Source organism: Metopolophium dirhodum, chromosome 5, assembly GCF_019925205.1.
Source record: "Metopolophium dirhodum isolate CAU chromosome 5, ASM1992520v1, whole genome shotgun sequence".
NCBI lineage: Eukaryota > Metazoa > Arthropoda > Insecta > Hemiptera > Aphididae > Metopolophium > Metopolophium dirhodum.
Window position 1 is genome coordinate 26,028,464 of NC_083564.1, and position 18,793 is coordinate 26,047,256.

The 18,793-nt window shown below is 28.1% G+C and overlaps 3 protein-coding genes across 4 annotated transcripts; 2 read left to right on the forward strand and 1 right to left on the reverse strand.

Annotated features, from left to right (window-relative positions):
- The first annotated feature begins 4,433 nt into the window (after positions 1 to 4,433).
- Positions 4,434 to 7,862, forward strand: LOC132944389 (cathepsin B). Its single transcript, XM_061013701.1, has 6 exons — positions 4,434 to 4,823; positions 4,898 to 5,113; positions 5,191 to 5,391; positions 6,901 to 7,045; positions 7,116 to 7,232; positions 7,479 to 7,862. Exons 1-6 carry the CDS (start codon positions 4,680 to 4,682, stop codon positions 7,682 to 7,684), a joined length of 1,029 nt encoding a protein of 342 aa, XP_060869684.1. The 5' UTR covers positions 4,434 to 4,679; the 3' UTR covers positions 7,685 to 7,862.
- A 254-nt stretch (positions 7,863 to 8,116) lies between these two features.
- On the reverse strand, positions 8,117 to 14,543 carry LOC132944388 (uncharacterized). Of its 2 annotated transcripts, none has more exons than XM_061013700.1 (9): positions 14,441 to 14,543; positions 12,858 to 12,961; positions 12,533 to 12,794; positions 12,246 to 12,474; positions 11,962 to 12,183; positions 11,608 to 11,895; positions 11,032 to 11,544; positions 9,546 to 9,742; positions 8,117 to 9,487 (listed from the first exon to the last, which is right to left on the reverse strand). In XM_061013700.1, the coding sequence occupies exons 2-9, from the start codon at positions 12,908 to 12,910 to the stop codon at positions 9,374 to 9,376; spliced, it is 1,878 nt and encodes a 625-aa protein (XP_060869683.1). In that variant the 5' UTR covers positions 12,911 to 12,961; positions 14,441 to 14,543; the 3' UTR covers positions 8,117 to 9,373. The 2 variants fall into 2 exon arrangements, with proteins under 2 accessions (XP_060869683.1, XP_060869682.1); XM_061013699.1 differs by lacking the exon at positions 14,441 to 14,543 and adding an exon at positions 13,483 to 13,923.
- A 138-nt stretch (positions 14,544 to 14,681) lies between these two features.
- On the forward strand, positions 14,682 to 18,588 carry LOC132944390 (probable RNA polymerase II nuclear localization protein SLC7A6OS). Its single transcript, XM_061013702.1, has 6 exons — positions 14,682 to 15,109; positions 15,242 to 15,367; positions 15,826 to 16,040; positions 16,107 to 16,259; positions 16,759 to 16,814; positions 17,524 to 18,588. The coding sequence occupies exons 1-6, from the start codon at positions 14,969 to 14,971 to the stop codon at positions 17,667 to 17,669; spliced, it is 837 nt and encodes a 278-aa protein (XP_060869685.1). The 5' UTR covers positions 14,682 to 14,968; the 3' UTR covers positions 17,670 to 18,588.
- The last annotated feature ends 205 nt before the right edge of the window (positions 18,589 to 18,793 follow it).

Consider the following 18,793-nt stretch of genomic DNA (forward strand, 5'->3'; position numbering starts at 1 on the left):
AAAATGTTACTTTTTCGAACTCAGGTTTTGGCGACATACCTGTTGATGACTTTTTTAATACAAATTTTACTTTTTTTAATTTTGCGATGGAAGGATTTCCGAGCGAACTACAAAACTAAGCTAGGTATCTGTCAAGTAACAATTTAGCCCAAAAAAGTTTTAAAAAATATTAGCTTTAACTAGGATACGGATTGAAAACAGTTTTTTAAACGACGTTTATGTTACTTTCGTCTATGTTACTTAACTGAAAAATAAATTTGCACATTTACATGATTTTGATGAATTTTGTTAAAATTCTAACTTTTTTTTAATTACACTCAAAACTTATAAGGAATCTGGCATCACAATTTTAAGTTTTTAGATCTAATGAAAAATTATTTATTGACAATAATTGAAAAAAATCTTAAGATAATCTATAATGCTTCACGACTTCAAAACTTTAAAAGTGTCAAAATGTTTTCAAAATGTTATCATGTATAGAAAATACTAATATTAACATCTAATATCAATTTAATACGAGTTGAATATATAAATTTCATTCTCAATGAATCTGTATATATAGTGAGTATAGTTTATTCAATTTTCCACATTTTACTAGGCTTATAAAGTTATTGTAATAATTAAAGTATTTTGTAAGAATGTACTAATATAGTAAATAGCAGCTAAGGTAATAAAAAAGTCTTTCGGAGAATTTATTTGGCTCTGATAATTTTTAACGACAAAATTATATAAGTAAACACTTCATTTTTAGTAAATATTTTACTTATTGTAAACACGATATAATTTAATCTACTGCACATACCAAAAAATATATCTTATCGTGTAGTATGTACAATGTACATGGTAGATAGTTGTTAAAAAATACGTTTTAGAAAATAAAAAAAAAGTGAAACATAAATTATTATTCACTAATTTTTCATACGAAAAAATATAATAAAAAATGCATTAATTTATTATTTTGAAATAAAAAAACAGGCTGTACGGAATATAACTAAGGTCGAATACACTTCATAAATTATTTAAAGAAATTAAAAAAATAAAATTTTTGGAAGGTATGTAATGGAATCGTCAAGTCACTTCACACCTTTTTTTAGAAAATAAAAAAGTGCGATTCATTTATATATTTTTTGTATGAGAATTCCAATGTTCCGATTTTAGATTTTGAGCGGAGCGATAAATGTATTGATTTGACAATAACGTGTGTCTGTTTTTTTTTTGTATCTTTGTATTCGATAAATACTAATGAAATTTGTATACTAATTAGTCTAAATAATGATTCGATTTTCAACTTCAGTATCTTTTCTGGTGGGATGGTTGGCACTTTTGAGAGGTCAGTATGTAGTTTGAAAATTATACGATGTCGATAAAAAGTTTGATACCTACTTTATTATTATTTGTTAGACATTTCAAGTCTTTATGGTTATTTATTTATTACAAATGTACAACTAAAAAAAACTTAAAAACAAGATCAATCTGCAGGTCAATGTTGCGTACAACTAATATCAAATTCTCAGTATGTACTTTTAAAATAATTAGGATATGCTAGTAAATGGATAAGCGGTATAATATTTGCACAACACATGCAGTTTTCGATTTTTCATATAAATACATTTTGTCTTTTTGTAGCAATGAAATAATGAAAAGGGATTTGAAACTATCGCCAAATATTTATTTTATAATTATCTTGATTCTTGACGTTATATAATTTTCAAAGCAATTGAGCTCTTTTTGAATTATTCATATAATATATTTAAATGTTTGAATCGTTTTTTCTTTTTTCCGATTTATGATGATACAATTTTTTTAAAAATCAAAAAGCTTGAAAATTTAATGCAATTTTTCTCATAAGTTGTTCGTTTAGCAATTAAAAAACATCGCTGTTCTATCACGGTTTACTTTTTTATTATGGCGTTTGAATTCAATTTTTTACGAAATTCCTCGAGTCACGAAAATTATGACTTTGCTTGCACATTATATGTTTACTACACTTGGAAAATGATTCTCAAATAGTCACATATACGACTCAAATGGTGTCCCTAAATATGTATACATTGTATTATGTAAGTACCTTACTATACCTTAGTACCTAGTTACAAGGCAGTATCTGAAGGGGGGGGGTCTAGGGGGTCTGTTGTAATGTTTTCAATATCTTATTTTTAACCAAATATCAAAACCTAAATTGAATAAAATTACAATATACATGTTTTGGACCCCCCCCCCCCCCCGAAAAAATTTCCGGATACGGCCTTGCCTAGTTAGTAGGTATTCAGGTAGGTACTAACATTCAGCAGGACACCAAGGCGATGCCTCTCACTTCGGTAAGATAGGTAGTGTTATTTCAGCACTTATTGTTATTTAATCTCATATATAGATGTCAATATTGAAAAATTATTTCCTGAAATATTTATCTAATACTTTGTTATTACGATTTTCGACGAATATCTATTCTACTCGTTTCAAGGTGGCTGGCGTAGAATGCAGATAGGTATTTGTTGTTAGGACATTACATCCGTATGTGTTGTCTCCATCTAAATCGTACAACACAGACAATATATTGTGTGTAGAGCAGAACAAATTTCGTGTTGTTATCTTCAGTATTAGAATAATGGATTGGATTATTAACAATCGTAAAACCGTCAATAGGCAAGAAGTAGGAGGGCATTATTTGAGTTTGTACTTCGGTTTTTTACAATATTCCAATATTTAAACGAGTCATTATTTATTATCATTTTTTAATATTTCAATATTTGGCGCAGCCCTCGTCCACATTTTACATGTATGTTAAAAAAGCTAGCCTCCCCTTTGAAATGTTAATGGATTTTCGTCTATGTACATAATATATTGTACACGAACACGACTAAAAAATATTTAAATAATAATTAATATGTTAATTTATTATTATTTTAGTACCTAATGCAGTATATAGATTACCTATAGGTATTATAGCCATTATATAGGTATCTACTATATTAATTATGTAAATACAGCCAGTTATATACAACTAATAACATACATGTTACAACTACTTACCAGGTTGAATAAAATAAAATATAATATTTTATAAGTTCGTATAACTAACATACTTATATCAGTAAATTATGTCATAATAATATTATCTTTATAATATCAAAACAATAATAACGAAAATCCGTAATAGGTACGCAGATGGAAATTATGACCCTTCCCCTCTGAACAAGTAACATCACGGACGTATCGTTGATACGACTACTATTATGTGCATCAACATTAACAACACACATTTATAATATAATATATATAACACATAATTTAATTGTACAGACTACAGGGTACTCGCTATTAAGTATGTAACGAATATATGGCTGTGTTATTTAATCTTCATAATAATTGTTTATCGTTTTCAGTCTACTATAATCTACATATTTACTCGCCATGGACGAATATGTAGGTAGGTATGCGTATGCCGTATGCATAGTTATTGGTTGGTAATTTATGTATTGCATAAATGTTAATATAAAAAATTAAGTACACAAAGACCGAAAGACACGTATTATGTTGATGAAAGTTTACACACGCTCAGCCTGAATAGGTAATAGGTATAGTAGGTACCTAAATAATGTAACATCTATAAGCAAAGTCGTAAAAAATGTAATCCTATCTTTAAAGTTCGAACTTTCAAAGTATAGCTTGGTAACACTCGAACGACATTATTCATTATGTGCTTAGCAGGAGGAGCTACATAGTGTACGATTTCGTTTAATTTTACCGTCCACAAATATTGACGATAATAGAAATGATGTTTAGCGCCTTACAGCTCCATATACCGTATACCCTATACCGTATATTGGATCGGAGGAGGAAGTATCGTCTTATACGCGTTCTTATATAATTTTCTTTGGAGCGAATATAATTATATGATTGACGCGTCTTACTATTTCGAACGGTACTACGGAATAGGTAACTACTACTAAACTATATGCGACATAGGAAATATTCGTCAAATATTACGTTTATTGGACAAGCGATATTATAATAATATTATGTCTCTCGCCTCTCACACCGCCGAAAATCGAAATGATCGGTACATTGTTATGAATATTGCGTCAGAAATCAAAATATCATCCGAACACTGCAGCTGTGGAAACCGAGCAAACATGACACTTATAATAATAATAATATTATGTACCGTGAAGAACAACGACGATGGTGCATTAGAGTTATGGGACATACTCTACGATCAGTCGGGGCGATAAACCGGTTGAGGTCGATTACTACTTAGTACCTATATACGTACAGTGGCCAAAGGTTATCGCTTGCGTTCGTTACTTACAACTATAAGTGTTGTGCCTATACTTATCATTGATCCAAACGAAAACTTCTGATCATATCATTAGGGCATTATATATATAATATATGAATTATATAATCTTATTGTGTATATAACACTGAAAACACGGCTTCCCTCTTTAGTCTTTCGTTGGACGGAATGCGCACGTACGACTACGTTTTATCGTCAATCAAAGTCCTCCAAAACGTATACGTTATTTTTACGTCTATATTATATTATGCATAGAACATTTACCCATTTAGTATTTTAGTCCTCAGTCGTAAGTCGTCGGCATAGGTCGCGCCACACGCCGTATTATAGCTGCTGCAGTACAGTAACGGTCACAGGACAGTTGTAAGACTAAACTTACAAAATGTTCAAATCAATAATTTTCGCCCTCGTGGGCTTATTAATCTTCAGTTTTGGACGCGGCGATGGTGCAACGGTCCGCGTCGATCTGGATCCGTTGTCGGACGAGTTCATCGACCACATAAATTCGATACAATATTATTGGAGCGTACGTGTATAATAACATGTAACCATCGTCATGTTGATTGCGCATCATAATGCAATTGTTGTTACACTTTTCAGGCCGGCCGCAATTTTCACAAGAACACGCCGATTTCTTATTTCAAAGGATTGATGGGTGTGCATGAGAAGAACGCGGAATACCCGAAATTAGAACAACTGTTGACTTACACTGACGCACCGACAGATCTGCCGGAAACTTTCGATGCTAGGGAACATTGGCCGAATTGTCCAACTATTAGGGAAGTCAGGGATCAAGGATCATGCGGGTCTTGTTGGGTAAATCGATTGCCATTTCTTTTATTAGTTAAAATTTCCGCCCAACGCCAATTTTTACTTTTCCAATATTTATATAGGCTTTCGGAGCTGTAGAAGCTATGTCAGACCGTGTTTGCATTCACTCTAAAGGCACTAAAAATTTCCATTTTTCGGCTGAGAATTTGGTTTCCTGTTGCTGGACATGCGGTTTCGGATGCAATGGAGGCTTCCCAGGAGCAGCATGGAACTATTGGAAAACTAAAGGCATTGTTAGCGGTGGTCCATATGGATCCAATATGGTAATTTTATTAATTCTTTGACTTTAAATTAATACTATATACTCGTATTGATTTTCATCATTCTTTTATATGTAATTTTTTTATTAGTTGTAATAATGTATATATGTATACTTACATATTTACATATATAAGTAATATTACATTTGTTATTTCTCAGGTTTTTATATAGGTAGATACATTAGGTTGGGATAATTTACTATTTAGAAAAGGACGAGCTAGTTTGAAAGTATTTATATTTAGTCATTTAGTACTTTCATAGATACCTATATAACCTAACCCACCTAATAAGATAATGGATTCGACCTTATCAAAGGGACGTCTGTTCAATGAAAATATACCATTATAATTTATACCCCATGCTAGAAAAGGAAACCTTCCAAGAGCAAAATAATAATATAAATACCTATTCATTATAATTAATTAACATAATATTATGATAAATAATATATTCTTTCTATATTCCATAAAGACCGCGATCCACTGTACTATATGTGTACCTACATGCGCGTAACTTAATAATATTATCTCATGCCCATTTTCTATTATCTAGGTCTATGACTATAAGCTCGGTCGTGGCTGATCTAGGATTTTGTTTTCAGGGGCCAATTGGCCAAACGTGTTTTTATTGTTACTCAATTATTCATAAAATTACGTCACATCATATTCCATTCTAACACATCTGATTGGCGCCTTAGGGGGGGGGGGGGTAGCACAATTTAAAATATACAACAAAAGTGATGCGCGAAAATGTTGATTTCAAACAGTTGATAAACGATATGAGAATAGTTACTATAAAAAAAAATAACGCTTCAAGCGTGTGTAACATCAAACAACGTAGGTGATATTGACAAATTGTATACCTATATCTATATTGATATATTTTGTAGTACCAAGAGAAATCACTATACTGCAAAAGCGATAGCTGTAATTCTTGCTAGGACCAGATCGTTAACTTTTTGGGATTGAGATTGAGATTTTTTATATTGAGAGAAAATAAACGGTACGCTGACTTCCTTTTAAGGGTTATAGGTGAAATACACTTACCAGCCTGCTCTTTAGTGGAATTTGTGATGAAAGTAACTTATATGAGTGATAACTAAATGAATCTTGACCTACGATTGATAGTTACTATTATGGTTTAATAGTTGGTTATGTAGGTACTTCGTTGCAAATTAAAATTATGCATTGCGTTCAGAAAATGTTCAATCAACAACCCCTTATAGGAATAAAAGCTCTGCACCAAACATGCTTTACTAAAACCGCCTCTGCAGTTTAGGACGTTTAGGTTGAATATTTATGATTTTCTATACCTACTCTCATTTTAATGTGTTTTATTTTATTTTTTATATAAAGATTAGATACTGTGATATAAAATCGCAGTAAAATGAATATTGATTTAATTGTTAACAAGTTAAATGGATATTTTTTAATTTTTATTTCAACGAAGTATGTTTATAACATCATACAATTTTAAATATTTATTTGATATATTATTTATTTGTGGTATAGGGATGTATTCCATATGAAGTTGCCCCGTGTGAACATCATGTGAATGGTACTCGAGGACCATGTAAAGAAGGAGGTAAAACACCTACTTGTGTTAAAAAATGTGAAGATGGATATAAAGTGCCATATGCACAAGATTTGCACCACGGTAAATAATCTAAATCCAATAAAATAAAAAATACTAATATTTTTATTAATTGATATTTTTTGAATATCAGGTAAATCTGCATACTCCCTTAGAAATGATGTCGATCAAATACGACAAGAAATTTATACCAATGGTCCAGTCGAAGGGGCATTTACTGTATATGAAGATTTTATAGCTTATAGAGCTGGTTAGTATTCATTTTTAACTATCAATAGGTTTTAAGCATTGGCGGAAATCGGGGGGGGGGGAGGGGGGTTGAGAGGGCTTAGCCCCCAACAAAAAAAGTCCGTCAAGCCAACTCTTTTTTTAGTTTGTAGGATCGAAGCCTACATGGTTAGGATTAATAATGTAAGCCACCCCTGAAAATTTAATGGATTTCCGTCAATGGTTTTAAGTTTTAACTAACTATTAATACATTTTTTTTCATTTGCAGGAGTATATAAACATGTTGCTGGTAAGGCTCTTGGAGGCCATGCAATTAGGATCCTTGGATGGGGTGTTCAGAATGGTGAAATACCATACTGGTTGGTAGCTAATTCTTGGAACACTGATTGGGGTAGCGATGGCTTTTTCAAAATTTTGAGAGGAAGTGACGAGTGTGGCATTGAAGGACAAATTAATGCTGGTTTACCAGCTTAAATTGCAATCGTTTCAGATAAAACATTTATATACCTACCCCAACTTTTATATTTAATTAAATTTATTACAAGTAAAAACAAATAATTATTATTTTTAATGCTTAGAGCTTATTAACTATTATTAATTAATCTGATTTTGAATAAATACAATAAATAATAAAATAAAATAAATAAGATTATATTATCATTTATTTTTGTATAGGTACCTAATTGATTTTTATTTTGTATGTATTAATGGAATCTGAAATTATTTGAACTTAATAATTGTCTTACTATTATTAATATTTAATAACAATAACTTAAATTATTTTGTTGCTTATTTTATGTGAATAAATAAGTGAAAACAAGCCTACCCTCCAAACATGCCAATTTTATGGATTACCGTGCACTTTATTACCACTATAGGTTTAACTTTTATTAATATTAAGTCATATTTAATTTTTTAAATATCTCATTATAATTTTTAATATCAATAAATCAACAACTTGGCAACAAAATAATTAAATAACTAGATAATCACATTAAATTACATAGTTAATAAGTTACTATGAACAAACTATCAGGACAAGCGTACAAAACTATCATATTAAAAAGGCTGGTTCAATGAATATAATAAATACATATTTTAGTGTATTAGGTAGTTGAATTTAATTAGAATTTACTTCCTGTAAGAAAGACTAAGGGCTTGAAACCGTTATTAATTTAATCGGTAACCGTTAATTTGTTAGATAACGGTTACCGGTTTTATACCGGTCCTGTTGTTAGCGGTAACCAGTTACCGGTACTATATTAAAAATTACAGGTTACCATTAAGTGATAACCGCTTCCAAAAAATGTCGGTTACCGACAATCGATTCTAAAAAAAAAAATTGTACTACACATTTGTACCCGTATACTTAATACAATATTTGTGTTATAGGAATCAAGCTAATTTTAGATTTCCCAGTACAATATGTGATGAGGGAGACCGGGACTATCGAGTACCGTCACTACCAACCAACGATATTTTATGTTATAGGTAGGTAGGAAATAGAAATGTAGAACACCAATTATTTGAATTATTATTACAAGAGTTTAGACTAGGGGAAAAAAACGAAGATATAATAGTATGATTTAAGAATAGTTTTAAGAAGTTATTATTTTTTAAACCATTAGAACGTACTACATTTATATTAGAACCATTAATGAAAAATGGTTTTAATGGTTCCATTACAAACGTTTAATCATTTATGTAGCTAAAATAAATTAAATATATTATTATTATAGTTCACAGGTAACGGTAGTCAGTATTTATAAATACCGGTAATCGGTTCTTAACCGGTTAAAACATATTACGTTATTAAACGTTTTATGTTAACTGAAAAATTGTCACGGTAATCGATAACCGGGAGTACAAATAGGTTTATAATAACGGTAACCGAATATAGGTTCCCCAAAATCCCAGGAAATTGGTAACCGGTTTCAAGACCTGATTAGAAAGTCATAACTTATAATAAATATTGAATATTTTACAAATAAAAATACAACTATTAATAACTATTATGATTTACCTACATAAATTAAAATGTTCATTCTTAAATATCATGTTTTTGTTACAAAAGTAATAATTTAATAATACATTTTTTTCTATTTTTGTAAGCTCATTGAAAAGTAAAATTAATTTATAATATTAAACTAAATAAAAATCTAATTACATAGGTAGATGATTACTGATTTGGTTTTGAATATTAGTTTTAATTTCTTTAACAATGTGTTTGTTCTGACGATCTTTAATTGATAATTCTTCTATTAAACAAAGTTGTTTCTAAAAATAAGATATATACTGTTACATTAATCCTTATAAAAAACATAGAAATATTTACTTGTACGTCTGCAAGAACTGATAATTTTATAATTGCTGGTTGATCATTTGAAAATTCACTAAAAATTCCATTACGAACTGCAACCAAAACATCTTGATCTAGACACTCCAGGATGATTGTTTTTGTAATTTTGTCATCTACAACCATTGAAACTATTTTTCCGAAATAATTCAAATATAATGTTTTTGGCATATTATCTAGAATACAAAAAATGATAATTCAAAATTATTTTAAGCTTGACACTTTACATTTACTATGGTAAGTATCATATACAATGAAGAAAGTTATACCTAAAATAATTATTATAATTCCTGCATAAGAGTAATAATAATGTAAATTTCTAACATGACACAATACTGATTATGCAATACACTCTATATTTAATTTCACAAATAGATACATACACATTTATAGTTTATTTTAAATAAAATGTGAACTTTTATATTTGAAATGAATTTGAACGATTTTCAAGACATTTATTTACCATTTATCAAATACAATACATATAAATATTGATTATTAATATTATCATAATATTATATAATAACATATTGGTATTACAATATTCTTTTTGTATTTATTTGATTACAAATTATAAAAATAAAATATGTGAAATTCAAGTGGGCATGACATAACACGACAATATTACATATTATGATTTCCACAATTTTGAATTAGTATTTAAATTTTAAACGATTCACAAAAATAAAATAAAAATTCAGATGAAAGACTAATCAATTAGCTCATTCATTATATCAAAGAACTTGAACGAGTTTCCTTTTTAAGCACTGAACGTGAATGAATTCAATTTTTTAGTTAACGTTCTGAACACCGACTATTTGTTTTCCATGATACACATATTTAAATTAAAATGTATATAAATTATTATACCACAATGTAATAATTACTAAAAGAGCAATATGGATGTTCAATACCAAAAAATGTATTAATTTTTTTTATATAAAATAGTCTTATTTATAAGTCATATGACTACAGTTTTGCTCAAATATATATTTTATTTTAATTGTGATGACAATTTATATCATTAATTTAAAATAATTTTTAAGTTGTGTTAATTATCATTTTAAATTTCTTATTTTTAAGCTAATATAAGGAGATTATTTGTATGTTTTATTCATAGTCCATAGACCTATTGATATAAATATTAATATATCTGTGGGTTTATTAGAGAATACTAGCATCATAATTTAATTTTTTTTATTAAATGTAAAAATCTGGTTCTTACTGATAAGTATTGATAATGGGCACATAACTTCTAAATCTCATTTATTTTTAAGTTTTTGAAATATAATAACTGACTCAAATTGTAATAATATTAATAATACATAATATTATATTCTACATGTTGCTCTAAAATTAAAAACTCATAATAAAGTATAGAGCATGGGGAAACATTCAATGCAAAGAAAACCACAAACTGGGAAACACTAATTTATTTAATTAACTTATTTATTAAACTACTTACCAATTATATTCTTATAAAATGATTTTGATATTCTATGTTTATTTCTGTTTGTAATAACAGTTAAGCAATCTACTAATGATACGTTTTCTGGAAATTTAAAAACATTCTTATGTCTATCTTCCAAAGGATTCATCACTAGTATCTTTTCTCGTTTTTCAGCTTTGACAAAATATAAAGAATTCAATTTTATTGGATTCAAAGGAATAATCAAACAACGATTAATTGAATCATTTTGTACTTGACACACCAATTCGCAGTGTACTAAACCAGATGTACAATTTTCAGCAATTGTAGCCAATAAACGGTGTTTCACCATTAATGGGTGATTATTGTCGAAGAGATCAACATCAAAAGAATGTATGGCACAATTTGACGACAAATTATTACTGTCAGTAATACGAACCAAAAGTTGCCAAATTGAAGATGGAAATGACAACCATGAACAGTCTGTGGAAAGTTTGATTGCAAAAATATATTCATCTTGGCAAGCTCCTAATTTGACAGCTTTAGCACCTACATTTAAAATATTTTAATATTTCAATGAAACCAATTATACAATTTAATAAAGAATACAACCTGAATAGATTAAAATGTTTAATGAACAAAATTGAGCTACTAAATCTTGGCGGGCGACAATAGACACTGCATTTATGTATTTATTCATATTTTCATGTTGCTCTTCTAAAGACTGTATACTTTTACAAAGATTTTTTATGTTTTCTAAAATTGATTTTTCATTAAATTTAAACTTTAGTTCTTCTTGAGTGATCACTTCAAGTTTAGACACGGATAATTTATACACTTTATTTAATCGGGTCATTGCAATAATTATATTGGACTGAAATCTGCATAATGAGATAACTCCTAAAATATAAAGATTTAAACATAATAAAATACTACAAGTACAGCTTTCAAAATTTAAAATAGTACCTTTCAACTGAGTTACAACTTGTTTGACTATTTTAGAAAATAGTTTATCCAATGTTATTTGAAATAAATGGATACCATCACTTAAAATAACTGTATGATCAACAATAAATGTAGCAACTGTTTTTGTAACTGCTAGGTAAATGAATGAAGGGTTAATATTTTCAACACAGTTCATGATTATAAGTATTCCATTAGATGACACTAACACCAATTTTTTTGTTTCTGAAAAATAACAAAATTGTAATAGTATAAAAGGTAAATAAAGGCAATCCCAGAATTATTACCAAAATCACAAAATTGAATATGTACAATTTTTTGTGGACTATTTAAAAATAATGAAATATTTTTACTGGTCACATTAGATGTTGTACAATATACTTTTGACTCTTCTGTTGCTATTATAAAGACATCTAGACTGTCAATTACATTTGATCCAAAAAGTTCTATAGCCCGTTGGCTACTGAACCAATCTCTCCAAGTACAAGATATAAATGAAGTAACTACAAATGGAAACTAATTGTATATAAAATTACTATTATTGGTATTTAAATATTTTTTTCTATTCTATTACCGGTTTCTGAGATCTAATTTGTTTGTTACAGGTATTGACTATAGTTGGTTCATTATTATTATTAATGGTAATTTTTAACATCTGTATTATTATCCATTCTTCCAGTACTATTATTACAGCAATTCCATCTGAATAGCAAGTTGCTTCAAATATTTCACATGGACACTTTTGAGAGTAGCAGGGTTTCCACTCATAATTGGAGGACAGTGGCTGTTGAGTAACTTGAGCAGACAGGGAACTATCAAATAAGTCTGGAGAATCTCTAAAACATTAAAATACAATTAATTTAAGTTAAAGAATTTACAGTTAATACTAAATATATTACCGTTGAACTTGTTTTAGATAATATATAGATCCAATTTTATCAATACAATACATTCTTGAATTAAAGGTTAATATTGTTATTATTGGATTATTTATTGGCACAATCTAGTAAAAAATCAAGATATATAATATAATATTATTTAAATTATTTTATTGAAATATCAGCGTATGCATTAAAATGTTTGGTTTTTATTACAAATAATAAATAATGTCAAATATATACATGCATATAATATTATAGTATATACTATGTACTATAAAGTAAAAGTACATATAAGTAATTAGTATATAAGTATATAACACTTATATAAATATAGCTGTCACTTATAGATTATATACATTCTGTGATTTATTATTCAATTCATATATTCATTCAACAAACAAATTTTAATTTTCCTAATTATTTGAATATAAATAGCCAGTACTGAATAATATAATATATTAAATACGATTACCTATATCATACAAATAAATATATAAATCAATTAAAATTCCTTTAATAGTTGAATAACGCACTTGATGACAATTAGTTGCCTAGGTACCTAATACCTACATATTTAACTAATTTAATTAGGTATCTCAAAATTTAATGAGACAAATTTATAATATAATAATTAATAACTTGCCACAGGTTCAATGGGGTTCCAAAGACTAGCTTCAGGTAAACCGTCTAATGAATATAAAACCATGACACAATCGTCCCACGAGACAAACAATTCATTTTCACTATTCTCATGGAGGTGTGTATGTTTTGAATTAGTGTGTAAATACTCAGATTTTAGTTGTAGTTGTTCAAAATTCAAGGAGAGTTCCATTATGTATCTATGTTTACTGGATTATAAAAACACGTTATAGGTAAGACATAAAATTTTTAAAATTGGATAATAAAATTATTTCAACATTGATTCAAAAAATATTTAAGCACAATGATATTATTATGATTCGTTGTCGAAATGTAAATTATCATTTTATTTATAGGTACCTAATCAAAACGTTTAGAATTTTTATAATTATATACTTCTATAGTATTATGTATATTATAGTGTAAGAAAATTTGAATCGGAATCTTCAAGTATAGTGATTAGTGAGGTATTATCGGAAATATTTCCGTCAGTTTGAAATGATTATACCATGATTAGACGGAATGATAACTAAAAATGGGCGGTAAAACATTGGATCATAAATATTTTTTTTAACCATATAGCCATATAGGTAATTTGTTTCAACAGAAGTTAATGGTGTAACAGTGTCAAATAAAATATGTATTGCCAATATTGTCTTATAAAAATTATTATTCTTATTAGTTAGGTACCTATATATTATCATAGAACAATATTATATAATGATATTATATTTGGTACTCGTATAGTCGTACGCATGTACCTAATATATTATAATGTACCTATTTTATCATATTTATTTAAGGTTCGACATTTTTTTAATATAACTAAGCAACCTTAACTTTTTATAGCACTGTGCATATAATATTATGATTTAATATTTATGTTTTATGTTTTGTGTTTTAAATGCTGCATAATATGAACATTTTAAGAGATCTAACTTAACCTGGACGAAGTTTACTACCTGAAAGTGTCTTGACAAATAAGTAAAAAATTATAAATAGATTTTATTATAAAAGTTAAATAGATCCAATCCTTCGCTTCACTATAAAAACGCGAATATTTTTACTATCTAAAAATAAATAAAATAAATTTACGATTACGAATTACGATTTACAAACTTTGTGAAAAGCACTGATAGGATGTTGGCAACGTTTATCCCTCTTTGTTTATAAAAACCACAAAGATAATAAAGATATGGATTCCCTGATATCATCAGCTTGTGTCGTGGTTTTAAGTTTTTAACTTTTAAGTTTTGTTTCGTGTTTATCTATCACATATTCTCATGGCTTCAACTTTTAAAATTTAAATAGCTTTACCGGTTTTAACTTGTCTTCTAATCATTCAATCATTCATCATTGTGACATCGGTCGTCGGATATTGATTTAGAACATTGTTTATAGTTATCTAATACTTAAAGTCTGCACGACCACGCTTTGAGATTGATTACAAATTTACAACTACTGTACATAACTAATAATAGTCAATAGCTATGTCGTTTGTTCGCGTTAAAAGACGTCACAACGAAGATCCGTTCAACTCAATAGTCGTATCGCACAAGAAATTAAAAACTATCGGTACAGAGTTCCGTAGAGATTGTGTGTTTCAATTTGCTGCAACTTTAAAAGACGAAGTGATTTTTTATACCCTACTATAACTGTTAGATAACTATAAGATTCATACCTACCTAGTACCTATGTAGTAATATTAATTTAACAGTTTAATATTTTATCTTTAATTCTATTCAATTCAAATTCATTTTTAGAATGAAAACTTATCTCAAATATTGAAAGAGGTTCGAGAAGAAAGCTCTGTAAAAGAGCTAACAAAGAAGAACAAAAACAAAAACATTAATGATGTAGTTGAACATTCAAAAGCAGAACGTTTGAAGGTTTGTCTTAAATTATAATTATAATTTATTAGTCCTGAAATCATAAAGTAGGTGATCTACTCAGTAAAAGCTATTGTAAATATAAATACCTAGATCTACCTATATTTTTCACAAGTCCATCTTAGTTAAGAATGGTTTAAAATATAATTACATTTAAGATTCTGTAAGTGAGCTTTAACTTTACCTGAGATTGAAATCATTTTTTTAATACAGTAGCTTATAATTGCTTTTAAACTAATAATAATAATGTATTCCACATCATCATCATATCCTGAGCTAAGATGGGAGGGACAAGACAATTATTCAGTTTTTGTATCCTAAATGTTGTACCTACTTTTGAAAACATATTTAACTTAAATACTTAATATATGTTGTGAACGGTAGTCGGTAGTCAATACTTATTAATTATTTGATAGTTAATAATATTCAGTACTTTAAATTAAATTAAATTTGTTTAGCTAGTTAATACTCTCAGAGCTGTTAAACAAGACACAGTACCCATTGAAGAAATAGATGGAAAGAATTCAGAAATAAAAGTTGTCGATTTTGTTAAGCAAGTAGAAGAAAATGGCAAGCCCTTAATAGATGAAGGAATTTCAATTGACTATGTATACGACTTGTATTATGCATCCAATAATGATAATAAATCAATTGATATACAAGATATTGATAGGTACCATTATTAATTACATTTTACCCACTTTAAGAACATTTAAAATTGTATATATTTTATTTTCAGTGTACACGGATTAGATTCAGACAATTTTTACAATATTTGCCGAAATATTGATAGTTCTGATAATGATTCCTCACACTGTGAAGATGATGATGATTCCAATGATGAAGGGAATTGGAGAAATGATTATCCTGACGAGGATGAAATGGATAACGAGTAATGTTAATTTTAAAATACATTATAGTTGGTTTTAACATTAGGAAGTTATAGTACGAGTACAATGGGGTTATTATTTTTAAAAGTCACTTTTTATGGTATACAATTAGTCCCCGCTTAAAATTTCCGCGAGCGGATAATTAGTCCTCGGCCAATAATTTTCCTTGAAACAATGAACATTTTTGAGTAACATTTAACTAAATATTACTAACAAACACAGTATATCAGTTTTAGTTTAGTCACATTTTTGAATAGGTATACGAATAGATATCAGAATAGATTTACAAATGTTGAAGGGTTTAAAGTATAACACTACTAGCTTTACAGTACTTATTATCCTAAAAAAATATTTTGTATTTAACTTTTAAGATTGGGCCAATTGTCCGCATGTGTCATATTTTCGCGGGGACCATTGTCCTAAATCCACTTTTTATACCAGAAGAATTGTTTTAATCTTCAATAACAAAGGTTTAATTTAATAAGTTTTTTTATATTTCAGTGAAAATGATTATTGTCAAAATCTGGTTTCTAAATCAAAACAATGGAATATAAATGGTAAGTATATTTATTATTTATCATATTTATTTAATTTTATATGAATCAATATTAAATATTTTGTTAATGTTTAAGAACAGTTTTATTGTGGGATACAATAGTATGCAATATATTATATATATATATTAACTGACCCCGTGCACTTTGTTGGCCATTAAAAATGCCAACTTTTTATGATTTAAACTTTGTTTAATTTGTTATTTAATATTCGGTGTAATCAAGGCCGGATTGGTTAGGCGAGCTACCGAGAAAATCTCGGTGGGCCACTTAAAGTTTGGGCCGGTCGTGTGAGTGTGAGTGAAAATAAATTCATGTTTAAAATACGATTGGCCACGTATAAGCTCGTAATAATTATAGACGTAATTTTGGCTCACGGAATATGTAAATGGGCCGCTTATAGAAGTGAAAATCTTAATGGGCCGATACATACCAATCCGGTCCTGGGTGTAATGATGTTTATAACTTAAAAATTTTCATCGACCATCTCGAATCCTACAACCCATTATTATCTCCTTTAGGGATTGAATTTTGTGAAACCCGTTCTTAGAAGGTATTCCTTACATTTATACTACATTACTACCTATCTACAAAAGGTCAATTTCATAAGTCAAGTAGTTTTCAGGATTTCTTGTTAAATTGTAAACACCACTCTTTTTTTATATTATATAGATAAATGTAATTATATTTTGTAAAAATGTATTTGTCTTAGATGAAAGCAGTTCTGATACCGACGAAAATATTGAAGACTATGATTTACGTTTTGCAAGATATAAAGAACGTGTGAAAGCAGAAGAACATTTTTTTTATAATAGTGTAGATGAAAGTTCTGGTAGTACAAATGATTCAGATGATTAGATTCTGTAAGATAAATATTTATGAATATAGATCAGTTGTGTTCATAAGATTTAATTTTATTGATTTTTATTACAGTAGTATAATTTGTATTTTCATAAACTAAATTTAAAAAAAAAATTAAATATTTATTTTTTTTACTGTTTTAAATTTGTATATAATAGTGGTTACTAATTTCCCTGAATTAAGTGTAATATTCAAAATAAACAAATACAATATGGAACTGTGCCTATTAAATTAATTATTTACTTTCAAATGTAAACCAACATCGATTATATATTATTTTGATTCACTTTGTGGATTTTAGATTAATAATTTATAATACAATGGTGAATATTTATTTCTGACATATTATTAAAACTACAACTTCTCAACCTTCAGTATTCAATTTAAACTTTCTCTGTAAGAAATTAGACCATAAAGATTAATTAATTTATTCATATGAACTCATGAACTTAATAAAGCATGCATTGATAAAATATTTTGTAATTAACCAATCTTAATACAAATCTTAGATGTTTAAGAGCTTCAATGAATTTCTGACTTCAATATGGAACAAATAGTATAATGTTATGTTTGCCCAGCCATACTTGACTTGTTGCCCTCCAAGATTTTATATGTGGTTAAAAAGTAAAAATGAAGACACACTAATTTAAATACTATATATTTATAAATATATTTTGTCCTTAATGAATTTTCAATCTTTTCTAAACCATCTAACCAAACCATAACTGTCAAAACAAGCCACTGGTACCCCCCAGGGGGGGGGGGGGGGTTAGCCTCCTCAAAATCATTCAGAGCCCCTCAAAAAATAATATAGTTTTAAAAACAAAAATATTTTGTTTAACATTGTTAATCATTGTAAATATGTTTGCTCATTAAATAAATGTTTTTATAGTTAGCAAATTTATTTATATAAAAATTAATGTTTATTTCTATTCTTTTGTCCTTTTTAAAGTAAAAAAATTCTGGACCGTTTTCAATAAAAGTTATAATAAAAGTTATTTGCATGGACCTAAGTAGAGGGGATTTGGCCAGCTTAGCCCACTCTATGCCATCCCTAAGATGTGTAATGTGTTGCATCATTTTAACACTACACTATTTTAATATAGCCATATAGGTAATCT